General features: G+C 28.1%; 1 protein-coding gene across 1 annotated transcript; it reads right to left on the bottom strand.

Moving 5' to 3' along the window:
- Positions 1-3,029: 3,029 nt before the first annotated feature.
- Positions 3,030-8,991, bottom strand: LOC109802261 (Eukaryotic aspartyl protease family protein). The gene is made up of 10 exons (XM_020363550.3): positions 8,321-8,991; positions 7,972-8,101; positions 7,110-7,357; positions 6,290-6,517; positions 5,290-5,452; positions 5,141-5,217; positions 4,197-4,287; positions 3,781-3,856; positions 3,439-3,510; positions 3,030-3,277 (listed from the first exon to the last, which is right to left on the bottom strand). Exons 1-10 carry the CDS (start codon positions 8,539-8,541, stop codon positions 3,135-3,137), a joined length of 1,449 nt encoding a protein of 482 aa, XP_020219139.1. The 5' UTR covers positions 8,542-8,991; the 3' UTR covers positions 3,030-3,134.
- Between the last annotated feature and the right edge of the window lie 8,423 nt (positions 8,992-17,414).

Raw genomic sequence — 17,414 nt, forward strand, 5'->3', positions numbered from 1 at the left:
TGCCCTTGATCAAGTCATGTGTGCATTTGAAATTACTTTTAGCAAATTGAATAAATATATGTTTATCGTTTTTGTTTAAATTATGGAAACTTGCTAAGGTTTTTTTAGTCAATTGAATCTCTCTGTATTTAAAATTAATAAAATTTAGTTTTACTATTGATTTTCTTTGACTTGAAACTCAACTTATTATGATTTGCGATATAAAGTAATTTTAAAAGTTTAAACATCATAAATTTAAAAATTTTAATTAGAATATATTTATAATTAAAAAACATTTTACATCCTCACTCAATCATAATTTTTTAATATATAATGAGAGTTGATTTTATAGATTTTGAGAGTTATCTATTTTTTTTAAATAGATTCTCTGAAAGTGTCAGATATACAACTTAAATTGATTTATCAGATTTTGTCATTTAAACTAAGAAAGTCTAATATTATTGTCAGGGTAAGACAACTTGGATGTGAGCCTTCCACAGCCTTAACATACATATCTAAGCCTCGTATGAAATTAGTTTGTCGGCTACCCTCCAAATACTACGCATCTTTTTAACAATCAGTTAAGGATTTTACCTTGACTTTATACTTCACTTATTTGGTTACTTTATGCATGTATGACTTAACTTGACCTTCGTACGAATTCTACATAAAATCTAGAGAAGACAATTTAAAAACAACTACTCATTCAAAAGCCAACTTACTTACCAGAAAGTTCTCAACTAGGCTTTCAAAGTATTACAACTTATATTCATACAATGAGATATTTTAATTTTTAAAACAATTTTACTCTCCTCTAATTTTTATGTATCTCAATTAAGACATGCATCTTCACCATTTGTCTATCAACTCAACAACTTGATCAATTATAACACCATACAACTTTACAACTTTATCAACTATCAACATATAGCTTAAAACAATATACATCTTACAACTTAATCAACTTCATCAGCTCTCATTATAGATAACTTTAAACATCATCATATATCATCATTCATATAAATATTTCATCATACTTCAACTATTAAACAATCTAAAACATCATATTTCATCAATTAACCAACGCCTAACGCTATTCCCTGGCACCCGACACTATTAAGATAGAAAGTTTTCTGTCTTTTCCACACGCAACACCAATCCACCTGTAATGTGAATGAGACAAAGAGCTTCTTAGTCCCTCATGCCTGGTGTGACAAAACCTACGCCCCCTCTCACTCAAGCAAAGAGCATCTACCTTACTCACACCTGACATCACTAAAATGGCGCCAATATTGTCTAGGCAGAAAGTCTTTGTCTTGATCATGCATGACTCCTCTCAACTAGGGTTTAACTTTACCAAGTCAGAGACATTTATCTCTCCTCACACCTAGCGTGACCAAGTAGAGAGCCCCTAATTTGAGTCACGCCCAGCACCGTGAAGGCATGTCAGGCTTGATGAGAATTTTCGCACTCAACAAAATCTCATTTTAGCTTAATCCACCTGAAACTCAACAAATGACCAACATGCAAAACAAACATCCACACATATACCACATATATAACACCATTCCAACATAAAACAACACATGCATCCATCTTAATTCAAGATTCACCAATTTCACCAACAACCACTTCAACAACTACACTTCACCATTCATCATGATTTCAATCAATCTCAACATAAATGATTTTTAGGGAAAATAATAACTATAAACAAACAGTATTCAATCAACAAACTTCATTTACCTCAGAACACACCAAAATCAAGAAGAGAAGGAAAAGATGGAAGAAGAGATTGGAAACTCTGCACAACTCTCAACTCTAGATTCTTGGCTTTGAAGCTTTGAATCACCTCTCTACTGATTCAAATAAGCTATTGGAAGAATTTAGAAGAGATCAGGGGACTTGAGGGAAGGGAAGATTTCTCTTACTCCAAACACCTTCTCTCTAGCTTCTCCTTAGTTTTTCTTAAATAAGAAGTTAATGAAGTTAATGTCTTAAGAAAAACTTTATATACACTTACTCTAACTAAAACTATCTCAGAGACATCTTAACTCAAGATCTTTTGTCCCCAGAGCTATAAAATAATAGTCATAATCAATTAAAGCAACAATTAATCATATATAACATATAATTAATTAAATTAGCTAAACTCTCACAATGTTACAATAAATTTATTAAAAATAAACTTATTGAAAGGAAAAAGTTATTCTCTCTATTTATTTATTTATATATATATATATATATATATATATATATATATTATGTATAATAAGCGTGTTGATTTAATAAATTTTAAGAGTTATATATAAGATGATTTTTAATTAGATAACAGTTAAAATTTCTTTATACCACTAACATGAAAATTAAACTCTAAATTTAACGAAAATTTGAAAGATTTTACATAAAGTGAGATATTTGTAATAAAAAAAAAAAGAATGAATGTTATTTTTGATGAAATTTGATAATTTAATCAATGAATATCGAATAGAAATAATAAAAAAAAAGTTTAAAACAATTTAATCAACTTATACTACTTGATCTTTAATTTCTAAATGGTCCATAAACATTGTAATATTAATTTTCCAATGGAACCTACACAACACCCTACCACTCACTTCTTCAATGACAACTAATTACGACTACACTGTTTTAAAATGTGATTTCAAAACAGATACAAATTTCATGTTTTACTTTTGGAGGGTGATGGTGATTTACTGAGCAATAGTTAGTGGAACTTACATAATGAATATGACAATTTTATGATACAGTTTTTTTAACGATCTTCGCATGGAACAATATTCATCAGAAAACATGATATTGCATCATTAAAATATTATACCTTCCCGATTCCTCCTTTAAAAAATTATACAAGGAGGTAATTGAAAAGAACTTTGAAAACTCTCTCCTTTCTTACCTTTTTTTTCCCCCCTTGAATCGGAGTGTCTCTTTTCTTTTGTCAAAGTCTAATTTTTAAAGGTATTCTTCGAGGACTAATCTCACTTCAATTTTATTTATTTTTTAATGAAATCTCACTTATATTTTCTATCTACACGAGAAATGGTTGATTTATTGCATCAAAACTCAGCATTTATGGAATTATGTTACAACAGAATGAAATAAATGCCATCTCTCGATAAAATATTACAAGTTAATCAAGTGCTTAGCATGGCAAAAAGCAACACAAAGAACGTTAATATTCTTCCCATTAACACGGTTGAGGCTGAAGAAAGATCGTGTGCACCCACTGAATATACAGATCCAGTCTTATCATCCTTCACTTTAATGCTGGAAGAGCCTAAAGAATCAAGGAAAACAATGCTAAGGTCATTCTAGTACATGTCAGTATCAACAAATTTAACCATAAAAGAGAGTGCTGAAAGAAACAGTCCCAGCCCCAGGTGATATATGATTGGAACAACCTTTGTAAATTTAGCAAATAAATAAGAGGGCACTCACAATTGTATTCAGCCCATCCAATGGTCATGTTTTCAAGATCATATACAACTAATTTGTTTGACAGCACCAAATCTGCAATTGGAAAGAATTCAGAGTAAATAAATGATAGTCATTCAATGACACTAATTTCCAAGATGGTAGTCAACATGTTTAACCATAATGAGCAGTAAAGGTAAAAACATAACAATATGAAAGTTTTTAATTTAACAAAATTAGCTATTTAACAGAAACAGACTCTACAGCTAATTAAGAAGGACTAAATAAACAAATCAAGCCATTTACAACATTATATCAGTAAGTCAATAGACTAAATTATAAGTGAATCTTAATTACAAACTTTACCTCCAAGAAGAATTAGGTCCTTTCCATCCTTAGTTTGTGCCACACTTTTTTGCCAGCCAACACACCACATGTCAGTCTGGAGGACAATGACAGACAAAATAATATCAAGAAATAGTGCTATTGAACACCTGAAGAAAATTTATCAAATTTTCAAAGTAAAAAGTTGCATACATTTTCAAACACAAATAACATTGTAAAACTCTCACATGGCAACTTAAATTATAATTGTAATCAACAGTGAAAGGAAATACATAAACAAACTTTAATTTTCAATTCCACTACGTAAAAAACTTGATAGTATAGTTTTCATATGAAAATAAACTATTATATTGTTTGAGTGATTGAGCGTCAAGCAGCAACAAAGGTTGTCAAATCAGAAATTGTATACATATAGAATTAATCAAGTTCCCACTCACTTTAAAGAGGAACAGGTAATCGTGAGGATATGCTGTCAGAGTAAGCCCATCCTCAAAGGTAAACTTGACAGATGGAAATCCCTTATCAATACTGCAAAATTACAATAGTCAACATGTTAAGAGCTCATCATATACAAGAAAATAAAAGTGAACTCGCTGCCTTCTTGAATTGATGAAACTTAAATCACTTTGAGAATATATTTTATATATCATAATATCATTTGAACAATTTGTTCCCAATTACTATTTCTGTATTTATAAGACTATCATGTCTAGAACAAATAATTGTCTTCTGGTATAAAATTCTTTATACACGTGGAAGGAAATTTTTTCTATATACTTAATAGTTAAGTTGAACGAACAGATTATTTGTTTTCCTATCTATATACAAGATATTATTTGTTGATAATCATTCAACCAACTCAACAACTATTTTCCTAAACAATGCATTCTTGGCTGTATAAGAATAATCCATATAATACTACCAGATTCATTCACTTCATCAAGAATCTAACAAGTAATCTTAAAGTCAACAATTGATTATGTCAAAGCTATGTCACTGCTAAAGTTCAAAAAATAATACAAAGAAACAGTTGCTTTGTTTTGCCACAGTCATTTACCCCCTGCATAGTGCATACTCCAGAGTATTTGATAACTAATACTATCAAAACAGTGGTAGCTCGATATTTTTGAAGATAAATTTAAATGACAACCTGACATCACCATACCCTATGGATTAAACAACCAAGAAAAAAAATAAACCTTAGTATCTCCAATAAATTATAGAAATAAGGTGTATATGTCAATTAAACAGTGACAAATCAAACAAAAAAGAGCATCACATGTTAATATTGCAAAGTGATGCTTATTTCAAAAGAAAAGAGAAACACAAAATTTCCCATTTATATTGAAGTAAAATCAAGTAACAAAGATGAGTATCGTACTCTCTGTCGGCAAATTCGAAACATGTAAATTGCTCCTCAACAAGATATAATTTCAGATCCTTCTGCTGACCCAAAATCTATAACAAAGAATAAGGATGAGAATTCAAGTGGAAAAAACTGATTTACTTAACTATTAGAATTACTCTTACCTTATCCATTAGCTGTTCATGAATCGAGGCTGGAAGATAAGCCAAGGTTGTACCACTATCTATTATTGTTCCCCTCCCATTTGAAGAATCAAATATATCAGTTGGGAGCTGTATAGGGTCCCCACCAACCTCCATGTCCTTCAAAACCACATTGTAGTGTGCCCTAAAATAGCCAGTAGACTACAGTTATGACATAGTTCCATTACCAACACCTAAACTTTATATAAAAACATTAGAAGAATATGATATAACATCTGCAAGAGAATATGCCAAAGCTCTTATGTTGAAATTTTATTGCTTATATCACAGATTGCACAACGAATCTACCTAAAGATGAAGACCTTACAAGAATAAAAGAAAAAAAAAAAAACTTTATTCAGTTGTCTATGGGATTCATTAGCCCCTCAAGTGGACCACATAAAACAAACGGACCATATATATATATATATATATATATATATATATATATATGTATGTATGTATATAGTATACTGGCAACAGAAAGAGAGCTAAATTTTCACATGCAATTTTTTCTTACAGTAACCACAAAGAAATATTGTTTCAATTTTAAATCGTAAATAACTCCAACAAGATCTTAAACAGGGGTAAAAAGAAAAGCAAGAGCCTGAAAAGGTTGATTGCTTGATACATCTACAATAATGACATTGAGGAGAACCAACATATTATATGGCAATATACAATTAAAGACCCAATACAGATTATTTGTGTACTTATATCTCACATTTACATTATTTTCATCGTCTGATGAATTTTATACCATAATCAATAGGCCTTTGCTAAATTTGACTAGAGAATTAAGAATTCCTGAGTCAACAAGAGTCTTCAGAAAAATTAAATTTATGAAAACCTAATATATATGCTTCTCCGGAAGTTAAATAGAAGTGGTATTATCATTAAATAGATACCACACTGATCCATCAAATTCCTATTCTCAAACAACAAATCAAATCAAATACAATTACAAGAAATCTGCACATACATTTGCGGTACCAATGAAGTTGTCTTAACTTTTGGCTGCACCACTTCCCCTATGGAAAATATTCCTCCTCCATATATACTGTCAAGGCAGTGTGAAAATACCCTTTTCACCTTTCCAGCTGCAGCAAGCTGTGAAAGCACGGAAGAATTTGCTTGTCCAAAACCAATTATTCCATCAAGAGATTCATCATTAGTTGCACTCAATGTCCCAGATTGTTTAACACCACACCTATCAGCAAGTGAATACTCAGGAAAACATAAAACCCAAATACAATGGTGGCATTTTTCTTTATGTATTTACCAACCTAGCAAGCATAAACAAAAAAGATAAGCTGAAACTCCCAACTCCCAAAAATAAAAAGGGAATCCTGGTGCTATAAAACACCTGCTATGCACAGGATCCAGGGAAGAGTAACCGTGACCTTAAGGTCACATGGCGACAACTCCAACCATTACACTTGCATCCTCCAAGACTTTCCTTTAATGCAATAGATAAATAAAATTAAGACACTGCTCAAGATTCCCCAAGAAAAATCTTGTAGAAACAGTTAAATAGTTGTGGTTATTGACAGAGAAGAATTCTCCCATGAGAAGCAACAATAAGAACTTGTCAAATTCAGCAACATTGACATAAGATCCTATTGAGGCTTGCAATATTAGACTATAACTTGCCAATGAGCTTCTAGCTCGATTGCCATTGGCACCAGTTTTTAAGGTTGTGATGTGATGATGTCAAAGGTTCAATTATTCATCAAGTCATCTATCTACTTCCCCAACTCAACCATGTGTGTTTAACATGAAGAATTAAAAATTACACTCACCCAAAAATTACAGTGCCATTATCAGGTACAGTGCTGAGATCACCGTTGACTTTGTCAAATGTGAGATAATCTTCCACATAGGATCCAGTGGTTGTACTTCCATCTCCATAAGTTATGCTGTAAGGGCAGGACATGTCTTTAGTGCAGCCTGAAATTGGACCATCATATGTGGTAGTGCAAAAATCATCGTCACAAGAAACCAATTTTGAAGTTTTGGAGTCCTTGCGGTCATACAGGGTTAAGTCCATCTGCAACATAATAATAATAATAATACAGTGAAACCTACACTGGCAAGTGATCAAGCATTATAAATTTTACCATGTAAAGCATGCCTCAAATGTTATTATATATATATATACACACACACACACAAAGGGACTTCTCTAGTACTCTTCTTTCTACCCTAGGGATCTGGATTCTATGCACTATGCAGTCAAGGATTTTCCACATTCAGCCAAACAGAATCATTGGATGAAGATCACAAACTCGTATTTTATCTCAACAAATCCAACTTATGATATGTATCCAAAATGCGAATGGTTCAATGTTCATCCAATGGTTTCAGTCATTAATGCACAAATGTAGGAAATCCAATTCTCTCATCAATACCAATACCTAGGAAAAACAAAAACAAGCATGTACCATACTAGTTATACCATGGCAACTCTCTATATGCTTAGTGTGTTTGGACATACATCTAATAAGTGGATCCAATCATGAATTCACGTCCATGATGCAAAGCTACAACGGGTAGCTTCAATTTTGACATGGAAAATCACGTCCAGAATCAGGACCAAACACACTCTTATATCTCAACCAAATGACATGAATGTTTATGCAGTAAAATAAGTCTAGAACATACACCAAGACCACTTTTCTTGGGACATGATGTGCAGCCAGCACAATTCACCCAGAGAGTGTCACTTCCTGTATCAACTTGCACATAGAAATCCTTTGGAGGAGAGCCAAGCCCAACTTTGGTGTAATACAACCTGAACAAACACAACGAACAACACCAAGCCCACACATCAAAATTGGTGACCACCTTCAAATCATTCATGGGAGAAAACACACACATGCACAAAACAAACGGGTAAACAACACAGGAGGAATACATGTGATCTCGTACAACAAAAACAAAATGCAAACAAGAAATATGTGCATGTCAAAACACAAAAGGAAAAGAGAAAAAAGAGGAGAAACAAACAAACCCATTTGAATTGGCACGGCCATTACCGCCAAGAGGTATATCAACGGCGGAGAGAAATCTACCGCGGCGACCAGCATCATGAGCTTTGATTGCAGCAAGGTTCTTGATAGGGCCTTTGAATTTGCGTTCAACAGGGAACACCAAATTGGCATTGACAAGGCAACAAAGTTGGAGAAGACAGAAGCCCAGAAGAGAAAGAACGAACCTTTCTCTGAGATCCATTCCGGGTAGCTTCGAGAGAAAGCAACAATGAACAAGAAGAGGAAGAAGAAGAAGAAGAAACAAATAGACTAATTAAAAAGCATTGCCGACCCAGATAGAAACAAGGGCCGGTGAATGAAGGAACGAAGAGGGAAAGGGACGAAACAGACAAACACAAAAGCAATCGAAGCAAGCCGCTTTGTAAAACACGGAAGTATGAAAGAGAAATAGAGAGAAAAGAACGAGGGAATTTCGCGGTTTCAACGGCAAACGACACGTCTCGTACAATGTGGTGTTTTTTTAGAAAATGTTTTAAGAGGCTTCGCCATAAACAACGTTGCAATTCAAAATTCTAACTTTCTCTCTCTCTCTCTCTCTCTTATTTTTGGTCCTTTGCTTCCTTCAGTTTGTTTCGTTCCTTCCCTTTCATGTCATGACATTTTTGCTTTCTCAGTTTCCTTCTTTAGTGCTTCCCATTTTGCAATGTGCATAGCATCCTCTCATTATCCAATTTTTCATTTTTTTTTCTTCCATGTAACCAAACACGCCATTGACAACAAAAGATAAAGATGACACATGCATCTTCAACTCTGATTCCTTACCTCACCACCTTTCGCCTTACATCATTTTCATTATCATATTAATTATTAATTTTTTACCTATTTTATTATACCCATCAAAACGCGTTCATCAATTTATATTATCTTAAAAAAATTAAATATAATTTTCAGATTCATTGAAATTTATTATATAAAATGTGATAATTCTCATGTTCTATTTAATGAACCTTTTGTAATTTTATAATTTTTATTAATTTTAACAAATAAAAAAAATTTATTAAAAAATATTGCTAATATTTCTTACGGGTAAAATTAATCTAATTTAACAAATATTTTGAGTTAAATTTTGAATATATAACTAGTAAAAAAAGTTATAAAAAAAAAAACAGAAATCAAACATCATATCTAATTAATAAATTTCTCAAAAATTATAAATTTTAACTAATAAAAAAAGTGTTTCTTGGTATCACTTTTCTTAACATAAAATTAATCTAAGTTAATGTGATTTTGAGGAGAAATCTTGAATATATAATTACATAGACAACTTTCTTTTTTTGATTTATCAAAAGATAGACAACTTTCACAGGTCAACATATCATTAATTAGAAAATTTATAATTGACTTTTAATAATCTCACTTACCTATAAGGGGCAGGGTCTAAGTCAGTTCATTGAGCACATATGCAAATGTTATAAATTTTCATGGTAGTCACGTTTAATTTCTATAGATTAAAATAATAATAATCATCCCTTATCTATGAGTTCTGGTTGTGGACATGCTATTTAGGCAATATTTCATCATATTGATGTACATTAATTAACACTTTTACGTTGCTATTATACTTAAAACAGAAATTTACTAAAAACCTGGCTATTTTATAAAAATAAAAAAAAAAACAGAGGAAGTATATGATAAATATGTTTTGGGAAATTAAATTGAGAGGCAAATGCCAGTAACCTAGGGGATTAGTTGAAATTAAATATATATTCCTCAAATTTAATCGATATTTATCTATAAAGCATCTTTACATATAAAATATCAACGATTATCTTATATAAAAATATTTTTAAGGATTTTTTTAATGATAAGATTTTTAAAAAAAATTTAAGGAGTTTATGATATATAAAAAGTTTTTACTCTCTTAACAATTTGACAACAAGATTATTAGTTTTGTGTTTGATTTGTTATTTAAAAAATAACATTCTTATGAAACATTGTTCCTATGAATGGCTTCCTGGGAATCGTTTTAGCATAGGATTCTCATCTCACGGGAGAGATATGAAACTAACTTTTGAGATAAAAACAAATTTTAATATAGTTTATCATAAATCTAAAATCCATTAAGTATATTTAAAAATATATATTCAAACATACTATTTATTTATATACATAATTATTTTAAATTTTATTATTATATAATAAATATTTAACATGTGCAATATATGTGCTAAAATATTAGTTAAATTATTTAAATTATATGCCAATTTTCATTGGTCATTCGTTGAAAATTATTTAAATTAAAAGTTCTTAGTGTATAGATCAAATTTGTAAATTCTTTTAAAAAATAAGAATTATTTAATACTTCATTTTTTAATTCAAATTGACAAATAATTATAAAAATATTTTATACATTTTGTTTAAATTAATGAAACAAAGTATAAAATAATTTTAAAATTTTTTAAAATTTTGTAGACTTGACTTATATTTTAAAAACTTTTAATTTAACGGCTGAATCGTTAAATTTTGATGTAAAATATAAGTTATTAAATGAAATAACTTGCATATTGATTCTCTGAGAGGTAAGGGAAGCTTGTGTTTAATTTCTTGATGATGAATGTGAGTGTGTTGCTTTTAGTTATTTGACTTTGTGATGTTAGAGTTGAAATCATGTGATGATTGTGAGTATGGTGTGGGTTTTTTTTTTGGGGGGGGGGAGTTGTTCATAAGTTGAAAAGTATAATGATTCTTGGTTTGGATGCTTGCATGTTGGTTATGAGGGTGTAAATATGTTGTATATGATGTATAAATATTGTTTGTTGCAATGCATGTCACTAGGTTACTGATTTTCGGGTAATTTGGGCCAAAATCGTGTGTCTAAATGAGTGCAGAATTGATATCACATCGGATGTGCCTTTAGAGTGTCGAGTGTAACTCCAAAGAGAGATATTTGTCTTACTCACGCCAAGTGCAAGATTGATGGTTTTGGACATGAGGTGAGAGACTCGTCTCGTATTGGAATCACGGTGGATATGGATTGAATGACATTGAGTGTGAGATGAAAGATTGGTCTTTGTTTGGATGCATCAGGTGCTAGTGCATGGAGAAGTGTCAAGCACGAGTCAAGCAAAGAGCTTTTTACCTGATTGGTACCGAGCATGGGTGTTGTCACGTTAGGCATAAGAGTATAGGGCATTTTCTATCTCGATCACATCGGATGCTTGTGATGAGACAGGGAGTGGCGTCAAGCACAAGTTGCATAATATGAAATTGTTATTAAAGTTTTTATTTAGTTGTATGATGTAAAGTTGATTGTTTAAGTTGTTTAAATAGTTTGTTTGTGATGACATAGTTGTATGAATGATGATGTAAGATGATATGTGTGTTGATCTATAGTATGTAAAATACATTGTGAAGTTGTATGTTGTTTTAAGTTGCTTAAGCTAATTCTCGATGACGTTAAATGTTGTAAAGATGTATGTTGTTTAAGTTGTTTAAGTTAATATGTTTTGAACGTTGTATAAGTTGCATGTTGATAAAGTTGTTAAGATGTTAAGCTATAGATATGTGGATTAAATACATGTCTTAACTACAATACATAAAAATTAGAAGTGAGTAAAGTTATTTTTGAAAGTTGAATATCTCATTGTGTGGATATACGTTGCGGTGCTTCAACAGTCTGATTAACACCCTTTAGTAGGTAAGTTGGCCTTTGAATATGTAAGTTATTTTTTAATTGTCCCCTTTAGGTTTTATGTAGTATTTGTGTGTGAGTAAGGTCGAGAGACATATGTATAAACTGACCAACCAAGTACCAAGTTGGGGACTTAGTCTCTAACCTAGTATCGAAGGGTTATAATATTTGAAGGATAATCAATAGGTTAATCCCATAGGTGACTTAGTATTGTAGACTAATGTCATGATAGGCTCTTAGTCAAATTGTTTCACCTTAACATAATATCATACTTCTTAGTTTAAGTGGCAAAATCTGATAAATTAATCTAGCTTATATTAGTCGTTGTTTTCTAGCCTTATGGTAGTTGTTGTTTTTTGACCTTAGTATCAGTCGTTTTTCTAGTTTTATACCAAGGTTTAGTCGCTTAAACTGTTCACCCCATGTTGTAAGAGATATTCATAGTTGATGTGCGTGATGATGCATTAGATGCGTTATAAATGTTGATATATTAAAACATGTTGTAAGATGTTTAGTTGTTATGCTGATGATGTTACTCTTTTGTATGTTATATTTAGCTATGATAATGTTTATAAAGTTATGTTTGAATTAATTTTCACAAACTTACCATGTGTTTTCCTTGTAGTTGAATTTGTGATGATCATACTTGGTATGAGAACAAGACAAGATAAACGGGATGGTTTGTGCAGTAGGAGGACAATCATGCTAAAGGTGACTAGTTTTGTTGTTGGCTACTATGATGTATAGATGTCGTTTGACGCTTAGGTTTATTTTACTATTAGTATTATATTTTGTATATAACATGTATATATAGAATACTAGTTACTAACTTTATTATAAACTTTTATTCTGATGCATGATGTTCAGACTTTCGTTATGTATTAATCAATCAATAACAAGTATAGTAACTTGTTAGATCGTTACATATGTACACATGATTATTTTATATATGACAATTGACAACTAATATTTTCTAAAAGTATAAATTATAAAGAATTAAAATTCAGGTCATATTTTAAAAAATAGTCAACTTATGTCAAACTTTATTTTGAAAAAGTTTGAATATAATTTATTTTTATTTAAAAAAATTATATTATTATATAACATAAAATTAATTAGAATATATTGATAATGTAAATATTTTTATGTTATTATTTAATCATAAATTATTATTTACAGTTTAATTTGTTGACTTTTTTTCAAATACTATATTTAAAGTGATTTCTAATTAATCGTTGATATAAAAATCTCTACAAAATATCAATATATGAAAACTAAACTCTATTAATACTTTATTCTTTTTACAACCTCTTGTAATACTTTAAGATATTATTAAAAAGTGATAAACTTATTTCCATTTTAAAAACACATTATTTCTTTCTTTTGTTGCTGTGATTTTGTATTTTATCAAGTTGGAGTTACAATGCTAGAAAGAGATTTGAACATAGTATCTAATGTATATCATCCCAATTTCCATTACTATATTATCCTAATGGTTCAAACAAAATTACAAGACTAATCTTTAAAATAAAAATAATAATTAAATAAAGTATTCTCATAATAGTGTTTTTTTGGATTTGAATGTCTATACACAAGATTCATCACGACTAATTATTTGTAAAATAATTAAATTTATAAGTAGATATCATAGTAATTAATTTTTTTTAACACAGTTAAATAATTCATCACTACAATATGTACGTAAAAGTAATTAATTAATAATTAGTTTAGCTAACTCATAAATGAGAATCCTAAAATATGTTTAAAAAAATTCCTAAAATATAGTGACTACGATTCTGCCGAAGTTGACTACTTCCTTTCATGTCGCCATCAACTTATATTCTGTAGCCAGAATTTTTCGTTTGGATATAAGGTTCGTTTGTTTCGATATTTTATAGAATGTTTTTTCATCAATTTTAAGTGCAAACAGCTTCTAACAAGTACAAATGTACAATGCAAAGGATTAAAAAAAATAATATTGTAGTATAAGGTATATATCCAACCGAAAAATGATAGAACCTTCCGATGTAAGTTTCGAAAATCATTTTGAACATTAAAATATTAATTTAAATTAAAAAATAATAAATTAAATAATTATTTTTATAATAAATTTATTAAAAATATTAATAATTTAATCTTCGAAGGATGATTCAAACTCTTTTTTTTAAGGATGTAATATTGTTCATATCCAACCTGGTATCTTATACTTTATTTTTTTTAAAATACAAATGTGATTAATGTAAACGTCAAATCAAACATAGTATCTTAAAATTTTTAGCAAAAAAATGTAATTGAAGTTTTTTAACAAAATTTATCAATTATGAAAAAAAAAAAAAAGCTTTTTCAAAATGACAAAAATTGAATAATGTCTAACATAACATTAAAAAAGAAAAGAAAATATGCATTAATTAATTAAATTGTAAACTCTAAAAGAAAATTTTATCTATAACACTCAAATATCAAAAAATATATATATCAAAATGTAATATCTTTAATTTTTTAAGTAAAGAAATTATGAATATTAAAATATTTTCTAAATAATGATTCAAACGGCAAGTGGTAGTTATTTAAACTCTTAACAATCCTATTAATACATTTAATTATCTTAAAATGATAATTAATATTTAAAAATATTACATGTTAGATAATTTGATAGTCCATACATTAAACATATCAATATTAAATAAACTCATCAAAATTTATCAATATTTCACTCACTAAATTCTTATATATTAAACACAAATATCAAAAGTGTTTTTAGGATTTATTATTCGATAGAAAAGTTTTTAAATATTTTTTAACCTTTTATCTAATTAAATTTTATATTTATTTATGAATTAAATTTTAATTTTTAAAAAATATTTATTAATACATAAAAATAATTTTATATCATAATATAAATTATTTATCTTAAATCTAAAATATAATTTATATAATTAAATATAATATATATATAAATTTAAATCTAATATGTATATATATAATTTATTTATTATAGATTTTAGTTATATATAATAAATATTAACCACTAAAATATGCAAATAAAATACTAATTAATCTTAACGAGTAAATACTCATATTAGTTTCTAAAAGTGATAAGCGATGAGATTAATATTTGAAACTAAAAATATGTCAATTAAGTTTTAAAAATATCAAATAAATCTCAAAGTTTATTGTTTATCGTCATTTTAATTAACTCATTGATATTTATCATCATTATCATTTTAATCACATATTATTTTAGCTTTGAACTAATCCAATTATCAATTTACACTTTCATAAACTTACTTGATATCTTACTTTTTTAGATTAATATGACAAATATTATCCAAATTGAGGAACGAAGATAACCGGATTCGATCTTTAACGTGCACCACAAGAACTGATTCTCTATCAGTACCACATGACCTTTGATTTTGGCTCCCCACAAGCTTCCACATATCAGCAATCGATCTTTTTCCCATAGCCAACTACCCCTCTCAACATTCACCTTCTATCACTTGTTTATGTTTTTTTCCATGCAACCATTGTCTTTGATTCTTCCATGATTACGATGCATGATGAGTATGTTGCACGTTAGCCAAAAAAAAAAACAAAAAGGATAAATAAAATAATTAGGAAGGTATACAAGTAGGGTGAAATTCAAGACTCAACTAAATTAAATATAATTAAATTGTATCAGGTTGATATTTTTTTAAGCAGTCCAATCTAACCCAATCTTAATTGGTTGATTGATTAAATTATTAATACATTTTAAAATTTTAAAATAAAATAATTTTTTTATAAATGAAATACATTATTTTTTGAGTTATAATACATGTTCTAAAGTCTAAATAACACTGAAAAATTAAAAATGACATAATATTTTAAGAGATCCAAACAACACTAATAACAAAATTATAATAATGTCTCAAACAACCCTAATAATTATTTGAACTATTTGATAAAAATGAACAATCTAATAAATAAGAGGTTAAGTTATGGAAATTGCGTGTATAAGATAAGTTTATCTATAACATACATAAAGATGATAGTTTAATTTGGTGTACATATTTTTTAGATGATTTTATCTTTAAATTTTTAAATAATAAAAATTATATTAAAAATTAATCATTTTTACAGAGATAAGATTCAAACTCAAGATCTTAAGATTTAAAAATCAAATGCATTGTCAGTTGATCTAACAAATATTAGTAATTTTAAATATTTTATTAAATAAATATAGAATTATGAAGTGTTTCAATCTCATTGGTGAAAATAAAATTAACTAATGAGCATCATCTCTTTCTTTTATTTGTCATTATATTATTGGCATAAAATATTTATTAAATTTATTGATGATTAAGTTCTATTTAAAAATCTAATTAATCATTTTTAAGTTTTGCTTTCCAATCACATTTTTTATTCATAAAATTTGGATTTGAAATCTTAAGATATGATTCTAATTTCACTTTTGTTAATGTTCTTAATCCAATTTATAAAACCATAATTTAAATAAGAAAAAATGTAATTAAAATGTTCTTAAAATTTATGAGCTCTACAAAGAAAAATATTTAAAGTTGTCATATATTTAATGTTGAGTTAGGATTTGTTGACACTATATATACGTTTAAAAATTTACACTAAATCTTATACTACCTTCAGTTTTATTTATAGGACTCAAATTAAAATAATTATTTCATATATTAATTATTTTAGACTAAAACATCCTTAATTAAATTATTTTTTTTAGTTCGATCAAATGTATTAATTATAAAATTTTAAAATGTACTCTAATTGTTTAGAAGAAAAAGTGAATATTAATTAGGAGAGATAAATAATATAGGTATGCAATCTAATTGATTAGAAAATATATGAATATTACTTAGGAAAGAAAAATAGTATAAGGGTATCTTTAGGAAAAAAAAAAGTTAAATTATTTTTTTAGTCTCTATAATTTTACTTATTTTACATTTTAGTCCCTATAGTTTAAAATAAATCTTTTTAGTCTTGAAATTTATCTTTTTCGATTATTTTTAATTCCTATAATTTAAAATAGATTATTTTAGTCCTTATAAGGACTAAAAATATATATAAATAAGACACATTTATTATTATAAACTAAATTAACTACTTTTCTTAATTATGGTGAATTAAGTAATTGGGTCTTATATATAAAAATGGAGATAGTATATTCAATAAATTTTTGTATAATGTAAATTTAATTGATTAAACCATTAAATTAAATTATGTAATATTATATTGAAGATCATATATATTAAATTTTACATGATTACAAAATTATTTATTATTTCATCATATTGTTTTATTTTAACATATAATATGACATTTAAAATGTGTAATTGTCTATTTTAGATAACATACATAAAAAAGCTTAAATTATGAAAAATTCGATATACATGATCTTGAATATAATGTCACGT

Source organism: Cajanus cajan, chromosome 4 (assembly GCF_000230855.2).
Source record: "Cajanus cajan strain Asha chromosome 4, NIPB_CcT2T_4, whole genome shotgun sequence".
NCBI classification, from domain to species: domain Eukaryota; kingdom Viridiplantae; phylum Streptophyta; class Magnoliopsida; order Fabales; family Fabaceae; genus Cajanus; species Cajanus cajan.